Genomic DNA, 23,421 nt, shown 5'->3' with positions numbered 1-23,421 from the left:
TTAAATATACACATTATGGTGATTTTTCCACCTGAATTCATAAACCTACCTCACTTTTCTTCATGCTTTCACCAAATTCAAAATACAGATATACTATTCTATGAAAGTATAACCTGCTTGTCTTTAACGGGTACTTTCTACATTGATTTTTAAGTGAGTGTGTGAGGGTTGGCTTTTTAAAATTTATTAGAATAGCTGAGTGGAATCACTGGGTCAAAGGGTATGTACATCTCAAGTGTGGGTGTTACATTTTAGGTTATTCCAAATTATCCTCCGTCAGCTTTATTGGCCTGCCTATTTTTAACTTTCTTAACACTGAAAATTACCAATGTATTACATTTGTTCAAATAAGAGACTATGTAACTTGTGTTAAATAATCAAGAAATTAAAATGATCAATAGTGGCGTATTGAATTTGAGAGTGAAAGAGAAAGCCTTAAACCTTCCTATGGCCACTGATCAATGCACCTGTCGTTCTCCTGCTCTACTTACTCATGCTAGTTAGTTCTGAGGGGTAGACCAGATCTCCAGTTGGAGAAGAAACTGATCATCCTGTCTTGGAGGGTGACAGACTGTGATACTATCCTAACCTCTGTTTTTCTTCCACAGTCTTTAAATAAGTCTCAGTGTCCTTGAAGAGATAGAAGTTATAGGATTCATCAGCCGCCTCTCAGAATATATCGTTTCCCTGATTATTGTGACAATAAAGATTTGGCGTCTCTTCCCTGTGGATGACTCCTTTCGTTGAAAAAAGGCACAGCCAATGCTTAATGGTAATCATTGCAAGGCTGACCGTGGTGGGGTGGGGAACCAGTAGGACATTTGTGGGGAAGAGCTTGCATTCAAATCAAGATCCTGGTGAATTGCTAACTGTATAAACTTTGGTGAGTTAAGTAAGTTCTCAGAGACTCAAGCTTCCCCTCATGCAATTTTTAAATGAAAGTATAATACACACTTTTAATTTTTTTATTTTTTTTATTTTTTTTTATTCTTATGTTAATCCCCATACATTACAACATTAGTTTTAGATGAAGTGTTCCATGATTCATTGTTTGTGCACAACACCCAGTGCTCCATGCAGAATGTGCCCTCCTCAATACCCACCACCAGGCTAACCCTTCCTCCCACCCCCCTCCCCTCTAAAACCCTGTTTGTTTTTCAGAGTCCATCATCTCTCATGGTTCGTCTACCCCTCCGATTTCCCCTGCTTCATTCTTCCCCTCCCGCTACCTTCTTCTTCTTCTTCTTTTTTCTTTTTCTTAACATATATTGCATTATTTGTTTCAGAGGTACAGATCTGAGATTCAACAGTCTTGCACAATTCACAGCGCTTACCAGAGCACACACCCTCCCCAGTGTCTATCACCCAGTCCCCCCATCCCTCCCACCCCACCCCCCACTCCAACAACACTCAGTTTGTTTCCTGCGATTAAGAATTCCTCATATCGCACTTTTAATTTTTTTGAGGTAAAATTTATGACATAGAATTACCCATTGTAATGTGAACAATTCAGGAAGAAAACCCCATACCCGTTAAGCAGACAGTCCCCCCTCACCCCTCCTCCAGCCCCTGGCCATCACTCATCTTCTGTCTGTGGCTATGGATTGGCCCATTCCGGATGTTTCATATAAGTGGAATCATACAATACGTGACCTTTTGTGTCTGGCTTCCTTCACTTAGAGTAATTTTTTTTTTTTGAAGTGAACATAACCTCAAGATTTTATTGTCTTCATAATATAACAAAATATGAAGCTTAGAACTGGATTACTTGGCCCTTTCTCTTCTTAGCTCCTCCCAGTTCAAAATGCTTGCATCTCTTAATAGCCAGCATTCTCTTAAATCTGCAATTGGGCTCAACACATTCAAGCCTCAGCACAATCTTCTTTGTAGATTTAGCCTTTTTCCAGAAAATTGGCTTAGTCTGCCCACCATAGCCACTCTGCTTCCATAACGTCATAACGCCACTTTCCCTAGCATAAAGAGAATCTTTGCCTTTCTTGTATTGTGTCACTTTGTGGGGTAGGTGCTTGTCACACTTCTTGCAGAAAAGTCCGGTGGGTTTAGGAACGTTCACCATGTTTGCGAGAGGGCTATCGGCACAGAAAGCTAGAATGATGTTTTTGAGGTTCATCCACTTTGTAGCACATGTAGCGATACCTCATTTCTTTTTTATGGCCAAGTAATAGTCCATTCTATGGATATACCACACTTCATTTAGCCATTAATATGTATATTTTATAAAGACATAGGTGATGTATGTAGAGACAAGTGAATTTTCACAAACTCAACAGTCCATGTAACTGACAACCAGACTAAGAAACAGATCATTTCTGGGGCGCCTGGGTGGCTCAGCTGTTTAAGCGTCTGCCTTGGGCTCAGGTCATGATCCCGGGGTCCTGAGATTGAGTCCCGCATTGGGCTGCTTGCTCAGCACGGAGCCTGCTTCTCCTTCTCCCTCTGCTGCTCCCCCTGCTTGTGCTCTCTCTCTCTTTCTGACAAAATATTTTTAAAAATAATAAAAGTAAATAAAACCACACTGACACACTGGGTGAGTGCTATAACAAAACACCCAAGACAGGGTGGCTTATAAACAACAGAACAACAGAAGTTTATTTCTCACAGTGCAGGAGGCTGGAGGTCTGAGATCAAGGCACCAGCATGATCCGGTGAGGGCCCTCTTTTGGGGGAGGGGGAGGGGCAAGACTTCTGCTTGTCTCTGAACAGGGCAGAAGAAGGGGAGCTAGCTCTCTGGGGCCTCTCTTATAAGAGCCCACTCCTAATCAATCCATCCACCCCCCTGACCTAATCACCTCCCAAAGGCCCCCCACCTCCCAATACCATCACTGTGGGCATTAGGTTTTCTAGATAAGAATTTGAAAGGGGCACAAACCTCAAGCCATAGCACCAGCAGAAATGCAAAACGGAAAGCAAGCAGCCTCTTACCAAGTTTCCTGCTCACCGTAAGTTCAGTGTCATATTCTGTGTCTGGCTCCCTTGACTCATCACACTCCTGAGATTCGAGCTCACATAACAGTATTTCATTGGGCGAATACACCAAAACTTATTTTATCCATTTTATTCCTGATGGGCATTTGGGAAGTTGCTAGCTTGGGTTTACAATCCTTAATGCACCTTAAGGACTATATCTTATGGACTATATCTTTCTATACGTGTCTTGGTGCATCCCGTTTCTGACAGGTATACACCAAGGACTGGGAGCATCTGTCCCATCCAGCCCAAGGTCCAGGCTCAGAAAAGCGGTGTATGGGTGTCCCCTGGTGGCCTCAGGACGTCACAACAGGTATGTGCACACCCCGTTTCTGTCCCCCCAGGGTGGCCCTGAATGAACCCCATCTTTGATCTGACCTGTGTCTCTAGGCACGTTGTTTGCTGTAACAACAATATTAAAGGTACACTAGTTTAGAGGTATTTCCTGTTAGGCACTTATTTAGAGAAACTTCAAGTAAAGAGTAAAAAAAAATGGTGTTTTGGTTTTGTTTTTTTTTTACAAGCAAAGTCACTAGTGGATACTATGTTCGCTTACTATAAAAAACAACTACCTTTAAAAACCTGTATTGGGGCGCCTGGGTGGCTCAGTCGTTAAGCGTCTGCCTTTGGCTCGGGTCATGATCCCGGGGTCCTGGGATCGAGCCCCGCATCGGGCTCCCTGCTCGGCGGGAAGCCTGCTTCTCCCTCTCCCTCTCCCCCTGCTTGTATCTCCTCTCTCGCTGTGTCTCTCTCTGTCAAATAAATAAATAAAATCTTAAAAAAAAAAAAAAACCTGTATTTTTGTGGCACTTGATTTTTTTTAGATGGATTTTAGCAAAAGGGACAATCAGATACAGCAATTCTGAATTTTCTTTTAGTGCTCGCTTCGGCAGCACATATACTAAAATTGAATTTTCTTTTAGTAACGTAAAATCTGGTATGGTCTTAATAATGACAGCAATATTCAACTCCCTGAGTCCAACTACTCCTCAACAGAGATTTGGATTTTTTTTTTTTTTTTTTTTTTTTTTGAGAGAAAGGGAGAGAGAGAGAGCATGAGCTGGAGAGAGAGCATGAGCCGGGGAGAGAGGCAGAAGAGGGAGAAGCAGATTCCCTGCTGAGCAGGGAGCCTGACTCCAGGCTCCATCCCAGGACCCTGGGATCATGACCTGAGCGGAAGGAAGATGCTTAACCGTCTGAGCCACCCAGGCGCCCTCCTCAGCAGAGATTTGACTGAGAACAGATCTCAGGCTTTGCACATTAGACTCCCGGTGCCCGGGTCCTTCCCCCAGAGACACTGCTTAATTGGCCGGGACTATGAGAATATTAAAACCCCCAGGTGGCCCTAATGGGTGGCAATGTTTGAGACCCATGATTTAGAACAGCGGTTCTCAAATGGTAGTACCCAGCCCAGCAGCGTGAGCATCACTTGGGAACTGAGAAATGCAGAGTCTCAGGCCCCACCCCCATGTACTGGAGCCAAACCAGGGATCTGGACTGAAAGGGGGTGTCCAACTGGAGCGGCCTCCCTGAGATGAGCGCCCTGCAGGGACCTGAGAGACTCCGGCAGACCTGGAGCTGGAGGGAGCTAGGTTCCTTGGCAGGTTGGATAGAGGGCTCCCGTGATCAGGTGCCAGGTTAATCCAGGTGAGGAATCGAATGCCCCACCTTCTCTCTGGCCAGGTGGAGGAGCCAGCACATCTGGGTCTCAGGCGATGATTGTGTCCAACTCATACAATGCTCCATCCTCTGCACCAGAGGAGACTCAAAGACTCAGTTTGTCACTCCTAGGGAATGAGTTACCTCTTCCATTTTCTCCAAGAAGTTGAGACTAGAAACTGTGATCATTCCTCCAGCCGCCTGGACAATGGCTGTGTTCTTTGCATCCTTTCCACACTTTCTTCCTCCAGGATAATGGAACATCTTGTGTCCCTGGGGCCGAATCTATCCCATGCCATTCCCTGGATATCTCAAAATGGGTTTCCTCTGCGCCTGCTGATTCAGAGAGCCCGTCTGTCCCTTCTGGCAAGTGGCCCCTCACTTTTGGTCTCACCGGGGGTTTCTGCTTGACTTCCTTCTCCCCTCTCCCCACTCCCCACCAGGTAAGCACACTTCTCCCTGCACCACCTCCATCTCCAACCCAGAGCACCCAGAGCAGAATTGAGCTTCTTGAACTCAGCCCATTTGTGGAAGGTGCAAACAATGGACTCTTCATATATCAGGATTTCTTGTCCTCCATACACTGCAGCTGAGTCTGAAAGCTTCACCTTCTCCAGAGTAAAACACAGTAGATTCTTACCTCTACCACTGATGCCATAGATGCCAATGGACCTAAAAGGATCACTGTGAAAACCACCAAAGAGGGAGCACTCTGGATCATAGGGATCACCATGGGTCCCACCAGATCAACAGTGTCGGCTGGCCACGTGATTGGACGATCCACGGTGCCATCATTTTTAAATTTTTATTTATTTATTTATTTAGCTACAAGTTGGAAAACAGAGAAATTCTCGCTCTGGGGCTACCTTGAGGAATAGATATAGGGAAGTCCCAAGACCTGCCTTTTTGAGAAGTTACCATCCACTCCCCCCACCCCGCCTCCTTCCTGAGCTGAGTGGAAGGCCCAGATGCTTCCCTTGGGGATGGTCCGGACACAGCCCAGGAAAGTTTCCTGGGGGATAACAAAAGTTCTTGGATTCAGTGGGGGGGGGGGCAGGGGGGCTGGGGCTGCTTAGGTAAAAGGTGAAATGTAATTGGAAAGGTGGGAAGGGAGGGATCTGTGCTACTTAATGCACTCACTTCCTGCGCAGCCAGTCAGGGCAAAAGCAAACTGTCTCCAATGTTACAAAATCCATCCATTTGCCATTCAGTGGGGGCCGCTGGGTGCCTGGGGGTTCCCAGGGTCACCAGCCTCCCTCCCCCTGCCCAGGGTGTGAGTCTGAATCTCATCTAACCCCCTACCCCTCCACCCCCCAAAAGCCCTCAGGGATTCTCCCTGTCTCAGCTCCGTCTCCTGGGATAGATGCAAAATTAGATTTCTCCCAGGGACAACTGGGGTGGGGTTTCGGTGGTTTGTGTGTACATCCTTACCAGGGTCTGTCAGATAAGGAGGGGCTTTCAGTACATCCTGGCAGTGTCTCCACATCCCCATACCACCCACACACACACACACACCCGCCTGGAGAGCGGATCACATGAGTGTCCCTCCCCCAAATCTGATCTAATTCTCTCTCTGCTCTGCTGAGGCTGGCCTGGCTTAAGAGGATTGGAGCATTTGCCAAATGGGACCAGGACAGGGTCAGAGAAACAGCTGTGGGGAGACCCAGGAGACAGGAGGGCCACAGGGGGTAGAAGTTGGGGAGGGGGAGACAAAGGGGCCGAGAGAAGGGGTGAGGGGTTCTCCTGGAGGGGTGGTTGAGAATGTCAAAGAAAGGCATAACTCTAGCTGACTCTTCAGGAGAAAGTGTTTACAAGAGGACCATGAACTTTATTACAAAGTTATCAATCCCCCAAACAAGGTCCAGGTTAAGTCATTAGAATTAAAAGCATTAAACCAGGTTCCTGGATACAAAGTAAATATATCAGCTGAATCCTACATACAGGACAAACAGATTGGAAAAATAAAATTTTCACTTATCATCTAAAAAGTCAGGCACAAGAGATAAAATACTACAACTAAAGGGGCGCCTGGGTGGCTCAGTCGGTTGGGCGTCTGCCTTCGGCTCGGGTCATGATCCCGGGGTCCTGGGATCGAGCCCCCTGTCCGGCTCACTGCTCAGCGGGAAGCCTGCTTCTCCCTCTGCCTGCCCCTTCCCCTGTTTGTGGGCTCTCTCTCTCTGACAAATAAATAAATAAAATCTTAAAAAAAAAATACTACAACTAAACCTCCAGAAAGATGTCTATATCACCTCTGTGCTTAAAGAAGAACATTTGGGGGCGCCTGGGTGGCTCAGTCGTTAAGCGTCTGCCTTCGGCTCAGGTCATGATCCCAGGGTCCTGGGATCGAGCCCCGCGTCGGGCTCCCTGCTTAGCGGGAAGCCTGCTTCCCCCTCTCCCACTCCCCCTGCTTGTGTTCCCTCTCTCGCTGTGTCTCTCTCTGTCAAATAAATAAATAAAATCTTAAAAAAAAAAGAACATTTGGTGGAGAGTCTTTGTAAACAACCAAATGAATGAATAAGTAATATCCTTAGATTGGAGCGCTCCGTATGGTAAAGATGTCAATTCATCCCCAGACCATCTATAGATTTCACGCAATTTTTGATTAAGTTCCCAGTGAGGTTGCTTGAGGCCTTTAGAAAGCTCTCAGAGCATCCACGAAACAAACAGAGGAAGGGAAGCAGAGGTTCTATGGGACACCTGGGATCCTGCAGAAATGCCCACGGGCGCCCTAAGTATCAGTGGGGACACTCACAGCAGCATGATGTGTGGTGACCACAGTGAACACGAGATGCCACCTCAGCAGGTGGGATGAACGGGGCTGTGTTCCCTCCACAGAGGAGTAATCCGGAGTGCAGCCCAACCCGCCACCTCTGTCCCCACCCACATGGAGGCCACGCACGAAGACGGAGGACACCCTCGTCCCCTCTGGCCCCGTGGGAACTACAGGACTCTGTGGGGACAGATTCCCCTATAAATCCAGTAACAGCTTCTGAACCACTGTCATCCGCAGGGTCCTCTCCCTCTTGGGAACCGGACATCAAGGGGAAAGAGGATTCCTCCAAGGGGTCTTGGGGCAAAAGGAGCCCTGTGAAATTGGGGGCCAGCACGGGGTCTGGAGAGAAGTCCGAGGCAGGGGAGCCCTGAGGCCTGGCCGGGTCCGGGGCTGGGACAGGGGCCTGGGCGGCAGGGACATGCTCCCGGGAGCCCTGCTCTGGGTCCTGCTGGGCAGGGACCAGCGTGGGGCTGTGCTGAGCCACGCTGGAGATGCCTGGGATCCCTGGGAATGCGGGGTGAGCAGGGACCGGAACCGGAGCCTGGGCGGGGACAGGGGCAGGGACAGATGCGGGGTCTCCACGGCCCCGGGGCACAGCAGGGGCTCCCTGACCTCGCCCTTTGGGCAGTCCCTGCAGCCTGGAGTGGTTGGCCCTGCGGTTCTTGAACCATACCTGGAGGGAGGGACAGAGGGGACGAGGAGGAGGTGTGAAAGGGCTTGCCTCATCCCAGGGGTGGGGCTGCTCGGGAGAAAAAAGCGGGACTCCTACTGCTCCCTATGACCCCAGGCCCAATTCGAGGCCCCTGGGGTGCAGCAGAGAGTCCAAAGAGTAGGAGGGGCAGGGGGTAGGCACCCTGGAGCCCAGGGGCCAGGAAGGAGCCTGCCCCAGAGGGTCTCCCACCTCACCAGTGCTGGTGCCTGGAGATCCATTAGGGCTTCAGTCTGGGCAGGATCACGTTGGCTGGTTTGGACAGCACAGGGGTTGAGGTGAACTTGGGGTCCAGCCGTGGGTCTACACAGGGGGCCCCTTGCTAACTTTGTGGGACCCTCTGGCCTCAGTCTACTCAGCGGTAGCGGGGGAGGGCTCAGCCCCCAGGAAGTGCCACCTTCTTCGTGGATCTTGTGAAGACTGGGGACAAGGGGGACGGGGGGGGTCATACCTGCACTTGATGTTCCTCCAGGTCGAGCCTGGCCGCCAGGGTGAGGCGTTCCTCGTAGCTCGGGTAACGGTTCATCGTGAAATATTTCCTCAGCTCCTGAAGCTGCTCCTTGAGGTACACTGTGCGCTTCTTCCGGAGCCTTGGGAGCCTTTGGGGTGCTGGGGGGCCTGGTCGAAGGAGAAACAGGGTCAGACAAGCCAGGCCCTTGTGAGCAGGTGGGAGGCTCAGGCCTGCGGTACGAGGCCCAGCTGTGGATTCGAGGCAGCCTGTGGCCCAGATGCCCCGGGGTCAGGCCCTGGCTCTCCCCCTTCCAGCCCGAGTCCCTGGGCGCATCTGGGCCTCAGTGTCCGCGTCCTTGAAATGGGCCTAATAAACAGTTCCGGTCTTGTGATTCCAGGGCCCACAGCCATGGAAGGCCGGTACGGTGGGCGCCCCAGGCTCAGCCAGCTTGCTGCCTCACGTGGGCTCCCACCTCGCCAGGCCCCCCAGCCCCTCCCACCAACGGCCAAAGCCTCCCTCACACTTGCAGGGGGCCAGTGCCCACCAGGCCCTCTGCTCAGCCCACCCCAAGAATTTAAGTCCACGCCCCAGCTCCACAGAAGTCCCCACAGCACAGGGTGGGACCCCCCCACCCGGACAGGAGGACTCCCCAGCCTCAGCCACAGCGGCCAGCCGACAACCCCCCGCCGACCCCGGCCCAGGCCGCTCAGGTAGGCCCAGGCGCACCTGCGGGAGGGTCTGGCTCCTGCATCCTCACCGCTCCTCGGCTGCTGCGTGTGAGGCTCGGCCCACAGGACCTGGGGCTTAAATCCCACCGGCAAGCTGTGCCCACCCAGACCCAGCCTGAGGGTCCCGGGACTCTCCCTCTCTCACCCACCCTCAGCCCTGCTCCTGGAGGAGTCACAGTGAGTGAGTAATCCTTTCCCCCCTGTGGGTGGGGGCGGGGCTGGGGGCTGGGTCCTCAGTGGCAAGACAGCCTTGGTCACACCCTCAGGGGGCTCTCGCCCAGGGGAACCCCACGCTGCTCATGGTGCGGGGTCCCCGTCCCAGGAAAGTGCCCTCCAGCCAGTGCCCTGGGGTCATCCCATCCCTTCCCAGTCCTGGGAGCCGCAGCCCCCCACTTCCCCATCCAGCCTCCATCCTCTCCTGCCCGGTCGGTCAGCAGCCTCTCCCTGTGGCCCCCAACACCACTCTCGCCTTCTGGTCCCTTCTCTAAGTGGCCCCCGAGTCCTGGACAGAGGGGTGCTCAGACACGCTGGCCCCGAGGGTGGTTTGGGGTCCGTGCTGCTGGTTTTCCTACGGGATGGAGCCCGATGGGGGTGCAGGTGGACGGCTGCCCCTTCCTCTTAGTGAATGAATGAGCAGGGGCTGCTCTGTGTGCTGGACGCAGGAGCTCGGGGCCCGGGGAGCCAGCCCCTCAAGCTTCACAGACCCACATCTAAACATCGGACTGAACTCCTCCCTGGCGTAGGGTCTGCTCGGGACTCAAGTGGGGGAGAACACAGCTTACAAGGTTCAGGTCCCGGGGAGGGCTTTTATTTTCATCAGAGGGAGAGGAAGGGTGCATAGGATAGGTGATCAGACACGAAATGAGGCAAAGCAAAGGGATCTCGTCGTTCGAGGTTTGCTGGAGTACCTCACAGTGGTATTCTACCGTAAGTGGACATTATGCCCCTTCCTTTCTGGCAAGATTCTGCCTTAATTGGACATCTTTTTCTCCTTCTTGGGCAGGTGAGAACATATGCGTCACCAAGTCAATGGCTCTGCTGTCCACAAGGGAGCATCTAGTAATTTCCTTGGTGTATAAGGCGTGACCAGAGGCCACTTTCTCTCTCATTTTTTTTTCTGAAAGATTTATTTATTTGAGAGAGAGAGGGAGAGCGAGCAGGAGAAACAGTGAGCACCCACGGCGGGGGTGGGGGGAAGCAGGGAGACAAAGGGAGAGGGAGAAGCGGGCTCCCTCTCTCATTTTAAAAGAAATTAAATGTACCATTTAGTAGATGAGATTGGCCCAGATTGGGAAGAAGGGTCTCACCTGGGTTGGCGGGTGGAACCGTAAGAGCACTCCCACCTGTCTTAAGGGTTAACTTGTTCAAGCTTCTTGCTTGCTGACCTAAACCCCACAGTTTGTAGCAGAACAAACTAGCCTACTTGCTTGAGATCCTGCAGGCCACTGGCTTTGAGACACAAAGGACCAGGCTTTCCAGAAGGGGAGGCCCTGGAAAACAGCCAGGGGGTCCTCAGTGATCGGTTCCTGGTGCAGGGAAGAGTCTGCATGCAGGTTGTTGGACTGATGGACCAGCCTTTACTGGGAGACACCTGGGAGCTTTGATGACTGGCCCATTACTGGGGGAATCTGGAAGCCTTGCAAGGACAGATGGTCAGCTATCGAGCACGCAGCCCCCTCCCCATTTTCCGCACCTTCCCCTTTAAACCATCTGGCTCCCCCACCCCCACCCCGGATGAAGAGGGTGGTCTTTGAGATGTTCAGCCAAACCTGAGTTCGGAACCTGTCCTCTGTCCCGTAACAGTGGGATGGGGAGTCTGTCTCATGCTTTTGGAGTGTAGGTTGGTTTCTGAGACAGACGTGGTGCTAGCTGTCAGTGTCCCTCAGCCGAGGACCGTCAGGAGGACGTCAGGAGTTGAGCACATGTGGGTTTACCATCTCATATCTAGTGGCATCTTGGTAAGAGGGTGTTTGAAAGAATCCATACAGGACATGGGCTTGTATTTTATGGGAGGGGGGAGGTTCAAAGAAAAGTGATTTTTATGCCCAAAGAATCAAAGTCAGGGGGATGCCTGGGTGGCTCAGTCGGTTAAGCATCTGCCTTCAGTTCAGGTCATGATCCCAGGATCCTGGGATCGAGCCCCACATTGGGTTCCCTGCTCAGCTGGGAGTCGGCTTCTCCCTCTCCCTCTGCCTGCCGCTCCGCCTGCTTGTGCTTTCTCTCTTGCTCTCTGACAAATAAATAAAATCTTTATTTATTTTTTTTTAAGATTTTATTTATTTATTTGACAGAGAGAGACACGGCAAGAGAGGGAACACAGCAGGGGGAGTGGGAGAGGGAGGAGCAGGGAGCCCGATGCGGGGCTCGATCCCAGGACCCTGGGATCATGACCTTAGCTGAAGGCAGACGCTTAATGACTGAGCCACCTACACCCCTCATAAATAAAATCTTTAAAAAAAAGAATTGAAGTCAGGGGCTCAAGCAGATACTTGTACACCTAGAGACAGAAAGTAGATTCCAGGTTACCAGGGGCTCGTGGGGGGGGGGGGGTGCATGGGGAGTTAGTGTTTAATGGAAACAGTTTCAGTTTGGGACGATGGAAAAAACCCTGGCCTGGGGGGTGGATGGTGGTGATGGTCGCACAACATTGTGAAAGTACTTAACACCACTGAATTTTGCATTTAAAAATGGTAAAAGGGAGGGGCCCCTGGGTGGCTCAGTCGTTAAGCGGCTGCCTTCGGCTCAGGTCATGATCCCGGGGTCCTGGGATCGAGCCCCGCATCGGGCTCCCTGCTCGGCGGGAAGCCTGCTTCTCCCTCTCTCTCTGCCTGCCACTCTGCCTACTTGTGCTGTCTCTCTATCTCTCTGTCAAATAAATAAATAAAATCTTTAAAAAAAAAAGGTAAAAGGGATACATTTTGCATTCTGTAGATTTTACCGCAATTTTTAAAAAAAGATTATTTTATTTTAGAGAGAGAGCGTGCGCAAGCTGGGGGCAGGGCGGGCAAAGGGAGAGGGAGAAAATCTCAAGCGGACTCTGTGCGGAGCATGGAGTCTTGATGGGGGGGGGGGGCTCGATCCCACAACCCTGAGATCGTGACCTGAGCCAAAACCAAGAATGGGATGCTCAGCCCACTGAGCCAGGCGCCCCTATTTTACCACAATTTTTTTACGGAAGGAAGCGAGGCTGTGCTCTGGGTAGGATGATGTGGAGAAATGGAGGTCATCAGAGGTCTCGTCTAGAAGGTGAGGAGGTGCAGGGTCGGGAGCCATGGTTAGCATGGGAAGTGTCACTCGTGCTGGCCTGCATGGGGAACGGCCGTCTCTTTGGCGGTTTGGACAGTGCTCTTGTTTCTGCTCTGGAGAGAACCTGTCACAGCAGCGGGGAGAATCCATCCCTGGCCCCACAGCTTTGTCCCCCCCAGGGCAGAGTCACTGGGTATCTGCCTGGTCTCCACCCTTGATAAGAGATCACACGTTATAATTGCCTGGAGCACCAGGCAGTGATTTTCAAAATCTGTGCACATCAGAATCCCCTAGAAGGCTTGTTAAAATCCAGACTACCTGGGTCTCCCCCGCCCACCCCCCCAGTTTCTGACTCAACGGGTCTGGGGGCAGGACCCCGAATTTGCACTTCAGAAAAGTTCCCAGATGATGCTGATGCAGCTGGTCTGAATCAGGGACCATACTTTGAGAACCAGCTCTGTAGGGGAATGCCTCCTTCGTCCACGTGGGCCCCTACCACTGGCCTTGGTCCCAGAGCTTAGCTTCTTTTAGGGGCAGGAAGAGGACAGCCAGGCAGAAAGGGGAGGATGGAGAGGTGAGCCGTGGCAGGATCTTGCTGCCTTGGAACAGCTCTGAGGTTATTCCCAGAAAACAGAGGAGAGAGATAAGAGATAAGACAGGCAGGAGCAACAAAGGCAAACAGAAAATATATATGAGAGAGAAATTCAGGGTGCCTGGGTGGCTCAGATGGTTAAGCGTCTGCCTTCGGCTCAGGTCATGATCCCAGGGTCCTGGGATCGAGTCCCACGTCGGGCTCTCTGTTCCTTGGGAGACTGCTTCTCCCTCTGCCTCTCTCTCTCTCTCTGTCTCTCATGAATAAATAAATTAAATATTAAAAAAAAGCGAGAGAGAGAAATTCAAATGCATTTTTCTTATATGCCAGGCACTATTCTAAGTGCTTTATAATCATTAACTGGGGTCTCGGCTGGCTGCACCCCCAGCGTTAGTCCCTCCCTCTACCCACCTGTCTGGCACCCTCTCCCCTCCCAGCTGGGTGGACAGGACATGGTCCTCCATCCCTCAGAAGACTCTCGTGGCCTATCACTCCTTTCCACATACATTCTCTGTACTTTTGTGCCCTCCAGAATCTTCCCTCCTGCCCCCAAATTATCCAGCTTCCAAACTCCAATACAGTTTTTTAAGATTCTGTTTCCTCTGTCCATCCATCCGTCCACGTATCTTTCCATCATCCCCCCCCCCCATCTATATCCCCACTGGTTCTGAGAACAGGTTTCTGGAACCAAACTTGAGAAGCAAACCGGAAGCCAGAAAGTGTGGACACCTGGCAAGAGGACACGAGTACAATTTTGCCCACAGCCCGGAGTGAGAAGGGGAACAGAAGCTGACACCCCACAACCCATTGCCTCCACCCCACCCCGCCACCCGCAGGGAGGGGGTCCTGTGCGACATTCCTCAGGCACTTCTGGCTGCCCTAAAAGTAAGGGAAGGAAAAAACAAAAGTTTAACTTAAAAAGATCACAGTCCTGCAGGACAGGAGTCTCCAGCAGTTTACAAATGTCTTCATGATTTATAAGAAATTTACAAGAAAACCTGGAAGTTAGGTTATTGCTAGAGGTCCATCGATTCAATTTCCTGGAGCCCTAACATCGCCACCCAGCCCCCCAGTAGTGATGTAGAAAACCAAGGTCAAAGGAAATGCAGGTCAAATTAAATTTCCTTCTAACCTGTAGCCCAGTGACAGATACTTGAGGCAGGGTATAACCTTCCTCCGGGAAACTCCCAACTGTCTCAATGTAAATGCTTTGCCAGAGGGAAAAACAACCTTAGCTTGACAAGGGCAAGGCTTCCAATACCTTGTAGGTCCTCTTTAGCATAGGAAAGTTCTTTTGCAAGCCTCCCTTTTTCCTTACCCCCCCCCTCAACTCCCAAGTGTATAATCCGTCACCCCTCACAACTCCAGGGCAACAGCTCTTTCTGCACCCCCCTACCCCAGTCCTGTCCCCATGCCTTAATAAAACCACTTTTTTGCACCAAAGACGTCTCAAGAATTCTTTCTTGGCCGTGGGCTCCGGACCTCACCCACATTCAAAAACTGCATCAGGAGGATAGACAAGGAGCTGCAGAGCTTGGGAACCCTGAGGAATCCGATAAAGGATATCTGCAGAAGAATCCTATAGAAAACGTTATGTTTAATGTTTAATTAACAGGACTTCAGGGCTTGAGAGAACTTACCTGGCACTCCCTGCAAATTCCCCACAGAGCAGTTAGGAGCACTGTGAGTGTATAACAAAGAAAATAAGATCCAGTCTCTTTTTAGAAAATTGGTTCCTTTTGTTCTGATCTCTCTGGGCCACATTTCTGGGAATGATCCTTCTTTCTTCCAAATTCTTCTGAGACTCTGGTGGACTTCATGGAAAGGTAGCCCCTTTCCCATCCACTGCTCTGTAGGTTTTCTCTGAAAAACATCTTCCCTTTGACCCAGAAAATGGGCTTTAGCTTTATCACGGGGGGAAACATTAAAAAAAAAAAAAAATCAAAGGGAAAATTTCACTGAAGTATCCCATTGAGGAAAATGCAACAAATTATCACATGGGTGGGGGATGGGCGAGATGGGGGATGGGTATTAAGGAGGGCACCTGCTGTCATGAGCACTGGGTGTTGTACGGAACCAATGAATTACTGAATCCTACTCCAGGAACCAATATTGCACTGTACGTTAACTAATAAAATTTAAATTAAAAAATTATCGCAGAGAAGGGGCGCCTGGGTGGCTCAGTCGTTAAGCGTCTGCCTTCAGCTCAGTTCATGATCCCAGGGTCCTGGGATCGAGCCCCGCATCGGGCTCCCTGCTTGGCGGGAAGGCTGCTTCTCCCTCTCCCACTCCCTCTGCTTGTGTTCCCTCTCTCGCTGTGTCTCTCTCTGTCAAATAAATAAATAAATAATCTTAAAAAACCCCACAAAATTATTGCAGAGAAAACCCTGATGTCTGCCTCCCAGAGAGAAACAGAGCATTCCCCTTCAATACTCAAGCTCCCTCATGGCAGCTCCCATGTGGTTATCCCAAAGATAACCACAGCCTAGTCTTCTGATATTACAGGTTAGTTTCCCCTGGTTTTGAACTTTACAGGCACAGAATCACAGAACGTATCCTTTTTTGTGTTTGCCTTCTTTTGCTCATCATTGTCTGCAAGTCACGCCTGTTGCCTGTGACAATGGTCTGTCTGTCTGTGGTCTGATGCCCGACAAGCTTTCCGAAACATGGTATAGCACCTTTGATTTATCCGTTGCGTGCGGATTTCTTTTGGTATTTTCCTAGGAGTGGAATTTCTGAGCTCAGCTTCAGGAGATTCTGTTTGATAGATTCCCAAAGTGATTTTACCAGTTGATACCTCCTGGGCTTCCATATCCTCCCCCAAACTTAGCACCATCTGTCTTTTAGCTTTAGCCACCCTGATGGGTTGGCAGAGAAAGATCATTGTGGCTTTATTTTTTATTTTCCCGATGGCCAATGAAGTTGGACACCTTATCCATTTCTTTTTTTTTTTTTTTAAAGATTTTATTTATTTATTTGTCAGAGAGATAGAGAGAGAGAACAAGTAGGCAGAGAAGCAGGCAGAGGGAGAGGGAGAAGCAGGCTTCCCGTTGAGCAGGGAGCCCAATGTGGGGCTCGATCCCAGGACCCTGGGACCATGACCTGAGCCGAAGGCAGACACTTAACGACTGAGCCACCCAGGCGCCCCACCTTATCCATTTCTGATGGGCTATGTTAGTCCTCCCGGTTATTGTTGTATTGTGGAGTTTTCTATGTACGCAGATTTTGTTAGATTTTTTCCCCTAAGTGTTTGATATTATTGTACATTGTATCTGTTTCTAAACATTTGTTTTCTAATTATTTGTGGCTGGGATTTGGAAAGTGAGCAGTCCTTGTTATAGTGACTTGCATCTGGTGAACTTGTGAAATTCTCGTATTCTAAATGATTATCTGTAGATTCTTGTGGGTTTTCACCTAAAAAGTCATGTCACCTATAAACAAAGATAGCTTGCTTGCTTGCTTTCTAAACTGTTATACCTTTTCTTTTCCTTCTTGACTGTATTTTTACGTCTTTATTGCCTGGGCCTTCAGCACGGTGTTGAAAGGAAGGGAGAGGACTGGATGTTTCTGTCTCGTTCCCAATAATAGAAGGAAGGCTTTCAACATTCCAACATTAAACATAATTTTTCTATAGGATTCTTTTGCAGATATCCTTTATCAGATTAAGGAATTCACTTCTCTTCCTCATTTCTAAAAGTTTGTCATTTTTCTTTTTTTTTTTTAAGATTTATTTATTTATTGGGGGGGGGAGAGAGAGAGAGAGCTCACGCACACAGGAGAGGGAGAAGCATACTCCCCGCTGAGTGGGGAGCCCAATGTGGGACTCGACCCCAAGGCCCTGGGATCATGCCGAAGGCAGATGCTTAACTGACTGAGCTACCCAGGTGCCCCTGTTATTTTTCATAAAAAAATTGATTTTGAGTTTTATCAAATGTTCCTCCTGCAGATATTGGAATGAAAAGATCTTCTCTTTATTATATTAATGTGACAAATTACCTCCCTTGGTGTTTAAATATTAAATCGGTCTTGCATTCCTGGAATAAACTCACCTTGGGTCAGGATGTATTATCCTTTCATTATATATGCTGGATTCCATCTGATATTTTGTCTAGGACTTTGATTTTATGATCTATAATTTTCCTTTATCTCAAAGTTCTTGCCAGGTTTTGGATATCAAGGTCTCATGAAACAAAATGAAAAATGTTTCCTCTCTTTCAGTTCTAGGGAAGCTTGATAAGATTGATGTAATTTCTTTCTCAATTGTTCTGTGAAATGCCTTGGCAAAGCCAAATGGGCATGGTATGTTCTTTGTATGAAAAATGTTAATTATAGATCACTCTTCTTTTTAAAAAGATAATGTACTTGTGTTTTTATTTTTATTTACTTATTTATTTTTCAGTAATCTCTACCCCCAACAGGGGGCTCGAACTCACAACCCCAAAATCAAGATTCACACGCTCCACTGACTGAGCCAGCCAGGTGCCCCTGGATTATTCTTCTTTAAGAGGACTATTTGGAGTTTTAATTTTTTTTTAAAGATTTTATTTATTTATTTGAGAGAGAGAGAATGAGAGAGAGCAAGCACATGAGACGGGGGAGGGTCAGAGGGAGAAGCAGACTCCCTGCCGAGCAGGGAGCCCGATGCGGGATTCGATCCAGGGACTCCAGGATCATGACCTGAGCCGAAGGCAGTCACTTAACCAACTGAGCCACCCAGGCGCCCTGGATTTTTAATTTTTGTATGCACTTGTTTGGGTAAGTTGTGTTTAGCTGGGAGTTTGTCATCTAAATTTTCAAATTTCTGGGCATACAATTGTTCACAATATTCTTTTATGATCATTGATAACTTAATGTAGGATTTTTTATAATGCCCTCTCTCATGTTCATTCTTGATAGTAGTAATTTCTTTTTCTCTCTGTTAGTGTTTTTGGGAGCTACTGATTTCCATAGCCTTTAACAAAACAGCTCATGTCTTTTAATTTTTATTGTACATTTTTTATTTTATTAATTTTTGCTCTCATCTTTACTATTTCTTCCCTCATTTCTAACTTCTTGAGATGACGTTAAAGATGGTTGATTTTAGGCTTTCTTCTTATCTGGGTCTGATATATCGTTTCATGCTATGGACAAATCAAATGGAAATTAGGAGATCGTGAGCAAATGTATGCCAGCAAATTTGACAACGTAGGGAAAAATGGACAAATGACTTGAGAAATACAACTTTCTGAAACTGACCCAAGAAGAGATCTTAATATATGAACAATGATATATCTGTTAAATAAATTAAGCACATAAATTACCTTCCTACAATAAAACTCCAGGCCCATATGCTTCATTGGAGAATTCTATCTCCTACTTAAGGAAGAAGGCATACTTTGCACAAAAGTCCCCTCCTGGCATCTGTCTTGGCTTTTCTTTCCCTGCCTAATCCCTTCCTCTGCTGTGCTTTCTGTGCCTCCCTCCTAGAGCACACTTTCCTCTCCATTTTCACCCCCTCTTGCTGCCCCCCATATCCTCTGTACTCTGAGGGGCTGAAAGCACCATCCCTAAGGTCACGTTTGCACATGGCATGGCCCCAGCCACTCCATCCTTGCCTCCCAGCCTCTGTCCCATCTCTACTCTGAGAAGCACCGGGAAGGCTAGGGCTGGACCCCGTTTGCTGTGGGAAGGTTCCTTACCCCTTCCTGACCCATGAAGTAGGGGAGCTGGAGGATGGAGCCCACTGCGTGAAGCTGTAATGAAGACCGGGGGGGGGCAAAATTCAAGGAACATGCCTAATGGTCCCTGGCACGTCATAAGTGCCCGATGAAGAGTTTGGCTGTGATTTTATTATTACTGCATGTCCTAGGCATGATTTACTGTGGAGGAAGGCATCACTTAGTTAAAACTTATTTGTAGGGGGCGCCTGTGTGACTCAGTCGGTTAGGCGTCTGCCTTTGGCTCAGGTCATGATCTCAGGGTCCTGGGATTGAGCCCCGTGTCTGGGCTCCCTGCTTCTCCCTCTCCCTCTGCCCCTCATCCCCACTTGTGCTCTCTCTCTCTCTCAAATAAATAAATAAAACATTTGTAAAAATAAATAAAACTCATTTGTCTCCACGGAGCCCCTCCCCCGGGGGGTCATGCGTCTGAATCTAATCCCTGCTAATTCTGCTGAGGCCGGACCATCATAAGAAGATTGGAGCATTTGCTAAATTAGTCCTGTTCAGGGACGGAGGAAACAACCAGGGAGGGGCTCAGAGAGCAGGAGGGGTGGGGTGGGGGGGGGAACGCAGACATAAAGGGGTAAGGGGTGAGACATGAGCACACCTGAGCTTGAGACTTTGGAGGAAGGAAGAATGAGGGAGGACCAAAATCGGAGGGGAGGGGAGAAATACCAGCAGGGTCTGGAGGGCCCAGCAAGGTGAATATGAAACCCAAGTACCTATTCCTAGTTGTGGGATCTTGGGCAGGTCACCTGACCTCCCACAGCCTTGGTTTTCTCATCTGTGAAATAGGGAGAATAAGAGCATCTATCTGATACAAATAGCATCTCTCTGATGGATTGTTTTGAGAATCAAGAGTTTTTGGACTGGATTCTCCAGTGTCTGGCAAACAGTACATGCTCGGTGGATTTTTCTTTCTTCCTTCTAATGTATTGAGGTATAATTTATATCCTGTAAAATCTACCCATTGGAACAGTACAGTTTGAGGAGCTTAGACAATCATATACGGCCATGGAACCACCACCGTAATCAAGATATAGAATACACCCGGGGTGCCTGGCTGGCTCAGTTGGAAAATCATGTGACTCTTGATCTCGGGGTTATGAGTTTGAGCCCCATGTTGGGTGTAAAGATTATTAAGAAAATATAAATAAACTTCTCCTTTTTGTGGCCAAGTAAGAATCCATTGGATGGGGTGCCTGGGTGGCTCATTTGGTTAAGTGTCTGCCTTCAGCTCAGGTCATAATCCCAGGGTTCTGGGATCAAGTCCTGCATTGGGCTCCCTGCTCAGCAGGGAGTCTTCTCCCTCTCCCACTCCCCCTGCTTGTGCGCTCTCTCTCTCTCTCTCTGTCAAATAAATAAATAAAATCTTAAAAAAAAAAAAAAAGTCCATTGGATGGCCCAACCACATTTTGTTTATCCATTCAACAGTTGATAACTGTTTGGCTTGTTTCTGTCCTTTGCTTATTGCAAATAATGCTTCAATGAACAGGAACCCTCAAGTTTTTGCTTGAATACCTGTTTTCAGTTCTTTGGGGTATATACTCAGAGGTGGAATTACTGGGTTGCTACTATTTTGTCACCTAATGTACCTATTAAGCAGTCACTCCCCATTCCCTCCCTCCCAGCCAGCCCCTGGGCAACCACAACTCTGCTTTCCCTCCCTATGGATCTGCCTCTTCTGGACAGTTCATATGAATGGAATCCTACACTATGTGGCCTTTTGTATCTGGTTTCCTCTGTGAATGTACTTAAAATCACTGAATTGCACACTTTAAGGTCATAATAATGGGGGCACCTGGTTGGCTCAGTCAGGAGAGCGTGCAACTCTTGATCTTGAGGTGGTCAGTTCGAGCCCTGAGTTGGGTGTAGAGATTACTTTAAAAAAATAAGATCTTTTTAAAAAAAAGATGATAGTAATGGTCCATTTTATGTGCTGTGTGTTTTACCACAAAAATAAATGTTTATTGGGCACTTACCACGGACCAGAGGTTCAGGACCAGGTACTTAATATAAGGATCTCATTTCGTTCTCTCGAGGTAAGTTTTCTCTGTGTTACAGGAGGTGAAGCTGAAGCTGGGAAAAATGAATCACCCGGGATCCTGGGACCAGAAGTGGCTGACCCAGGCTCGGACAGCAAGTGTGTCTGACCCCACCAGCCCTGTGCCCCCCCCACCACACACACACACCCCACAATATACACACACACACACACACACAAATCTTAACCTGGGACTCCGGGACTGAGAGGGACAGAAGCAGACAACAGTGACTTACATTTGGAGAAACAGAAAAATGGGCAAAGAAAAGAGAAGAAAGAGAAAGAAAAAGGTACAAATCCAGCAAAGAGAAATGGGGACCTGGGAGTCTGAGGGACAGTCAGAAGGAAAAGAAAGAGAGAAACAGAGGTGAGAGGGACATGGGGGGGACCCGAGGCTGGCTGACAGGGAGGGCCTGTGTCCTTCCATGGGCCACTAAGGCAGGAAGCGCGGCCACCCCCCTCCCCCCCTTGCAGAGGGGAACTCAGGGGCTCAGCGAAGTCACAGCAGGTGGAAGTTGGCATCTGGAGCCCATGTCTCTGCTTAATTGGCTTTAGGGAGATTCCAAGGAAAAGACAGTGACCAGACAAAGAAAGCACGTGGACCGACCCATGTCCCCAGAGACTGGGGGCGGGGGGGTTGGAGGGACAGAGCGACCTCTTTTTCCACCTCCCCTAGTCGGCCCCTCCTCAGAAATTTAAAAAAAATAAAAACCACCCAGACTTTAAGCAGGATTCAGCATTTTAATCATTGTCACTCTGTGGGTGGCCTGGAGGAAAGGAGACTGAAGTCCCAATGAGTGGGAAAAGAGACACAGAATGAGGGGGGCTCCCGGCCGCTTCCTTCTCCCCCTTGTCACTCGTCCTGGCTTTAGGAAGTAGAACCTTTGCCATCCCCAAAGTTCAGGAGGCTGGCCCCGGGAAAGGAAGCCGGAAGCTCCTGAACAGATTCACCTCTACGAATTCTGCCTGGACCTCCCAACCCCCACCCCAGCATGCGCTGTCCTCCTCTGCTTATCCTTCGTGTCCCACACTGGACTCTGAGCCACTCCTGAGTCTAACGTCCCAGAGACCAACATGACTCAGGCCCATGAGAGATAGTCACGTGGTGTGCTGAGTAAACCTTCCTTGTGGGTTCTAGTGATGGCAGTATTTCCTCAGGGGTCTCGGGGGTCTAGGCTGTGTGGACCTCTTCCGGCCTGGACCCGGAAAAACCATCTGAGGTCTCCTGACATCCCTTCCTGCACCGAGGACCTGGAGCTAGCTCCTACCAGCCCAGGAGCGCAGACGGCATGCATCGGGCTCTGAGTCCCTGACCTCAGATGGGCACCTAGAAATCAGCCATAGTGGGAGAATTTGCACCATGGAAACTGGCAAATGCTAAAATCAGGGCTTTTCCTCTTCTTTGGAGGGCTAGTGGTTCCCACGTACCAGCACACAGCCACCTTCCTGCCTTACTTCCTGCTAACTTGTGAAGCCCCCCAGTGAAAGGCTCATGGCTTCTGTCTCCCCCAGGGCCAAAAACAAAAGAAAAATTCAGACTGGGGAAGCAAGGCCAAAGCACCAAACTTCCAAGAGTGTCAACATGCTTGACTCCTTCTTAAAATTCTCTCAGGGCTTGTCTCTGTTGCTGGGGGTCAAGTTGCATGGGAAGAAAGATGGCGCCGCCCCAGGGAAACTCCCTCAGGCCAGGCTCTCTGGTCCAATCCCCGCAATGGGAACAGGAAACAGAATCTAAGAGAGGACCTGTGTATTTGAAATGCGGGGCTTCCTCCAAATTCACTTCTCTCCCCTGACCCCCATCTCTTGCCTATTTACAGATGGGAAGCCTGCCACCTCCTCTTCTTTTTCGAAATACCCACAGCTAGAGTTGGGGCCCACAATCGGCCCCAATTGCAACTACCTCAGTTCCTCCAACGCTTGGGTGAAATTCACCTTTAGAAAATCCTAAAACAAAAGGAGAAAAAGACATGAAACAGGCAGCTTGCCTTCCATTCTCCCACCAAATGTGCCCATTCTGAAAGAATGCATGAATGAAGAAATGTCTTTAAGAAAAATCTAAGAAGAAGAAGAAGAAGAAGAAAAAAAAAAATATATATATATATATATCAAAGAGCCCCCTAAACCTACCATATAAAACCTGACGTGTGAAACCTATAACATCCCCAAATGGATTTTTTTAATTGAACTGTATACAGTTGGTCTAAGCGTCCATGGTGGGGCTGCTGAAAAGTCTGTCTTTGGATTTTCTAGAAGGATCTCTAGCCATATGCTAAGGAAGGTACGGAATTGAGCCTCCCTACCTGTCTCTCTGTTCAAGGGCATCTCGAGGCTGACCTCACCAGTACCCCCACATCAACCGCGAGTGTGGTTTAATTTCGTCTCGGGGCACATTCTCAGCACCAGTTTCTGGAGTCTGGGGCTCGTGGTTTACAATGGCAGCTGGGTTGAGGGTCACTAAGACCTACTGAGCCGCCCCCCCAGACCCCCCCACTACCCGCCAGAAAGCAAAGAGTCCCTGGGGTGGGGTGGGAG

At 49.1% G+C, this 23,421-nt stretch overlaps 2 protein-coding genes across 2 annotated transcripts; both read right to left on the bottom strand.

Moving 5' to 3' along the window:
• Positions 1–1,403: 1,403 nt before the first annotated feature.
• LOC123841915 (large ribosomal subunit protein eL42-like) lies at positions 1,404–2,131 on the bottom strand. Its single transcript, XM_045871373.3, has one exon. It carries the CDS (start codon positions 2,129–2,131, stop codon positions 1,754–1,756), a length of 378 nt encoding a protein of 125 aa, XP_045727329.2. The 3' UTR covers positions 1,404–1,753.
• Positions 2,132–5,340: 3,209 nt separating this feature from the next.
• TPRX2 (tetrapeptide repeat homeobox 2) lies at positions 5,341–23,324 on the bottom strand. Its single transcript, XM_064581705.1, has 4 exons — positions 23,190–23,324; positions 14,787–15,050; positions 8,581–8,747; positions 5,341–8,093 (listed from the first exon to the last, which is right to left on the bottom strand). The coding sequence occupies exons 1-4, from the start codon at positions 23,209–23,211 to the stop codon at positions 7,383–7,385; spliced, it is 1,164 nt and encodes a 387-aa protein (XP_064437775.1). The 5' UTR covers positions 23,212–23,324; the 3' UTR covers positions 5,341–7,382.
• Between the last annotated feature and the right edge of the window lie 97 nt (positions 23,325–23,421).

The sequence above is a fragment of the Mirounga angustirostris genome, unplaced genomic scaffold, assembly GCF_029215605.1.
Source record: "Mirounga angustirostris isolate CCGP_5_RB_7025 unplaced genomic scaffold, mMirAng1.0.hap1 SCAF_16, whole genome shotgun sequence".
In the NCBI taxonomy this organism is placed as follows: Eukaryota; Metazoa; Chordata; class Mammalia; order Carnivora; family Phocidae; genus Mirounga; species Mirounga angustirostris.
This window is presented reverse-complemented; position numbering and strand designations above follow the sequence as displayed.

What these genes read in the sequence shown, in the direction of transcription:
- LOC123841915 (XM_045871373.3), bottom strand. Translation starts at nt 2,131, where the DNA reads ATGAACCTCAAAAACATCATTCTAGCTTTCTGTGCCGATAGCCCTCTC.
- TPRX2 (XM_064581705.1), bottom strand. Translation starts at nt 23,211, where the DNA reads ATGCCCTTGAACAGAGAGACAG. An exon ending in GCCCTTGAACAGAGAGACAG is followed by an intron (nt 15,051 to 23,189) that starts GTAGGGAGGCTC and finishes CCCGTGATAAAG; the next exon opens with CTAAAGCCCATTTTCTGGGT. An exon ending in GAATTTGCAGGGAGTGCCAG is followed by an intron (nt 8,748 to 14,786) that starts GTAAGTTCTCTC and finishes TCCTTCGACCAG; the next exon opens with GCCCCCCAGCACCCCAAAGG.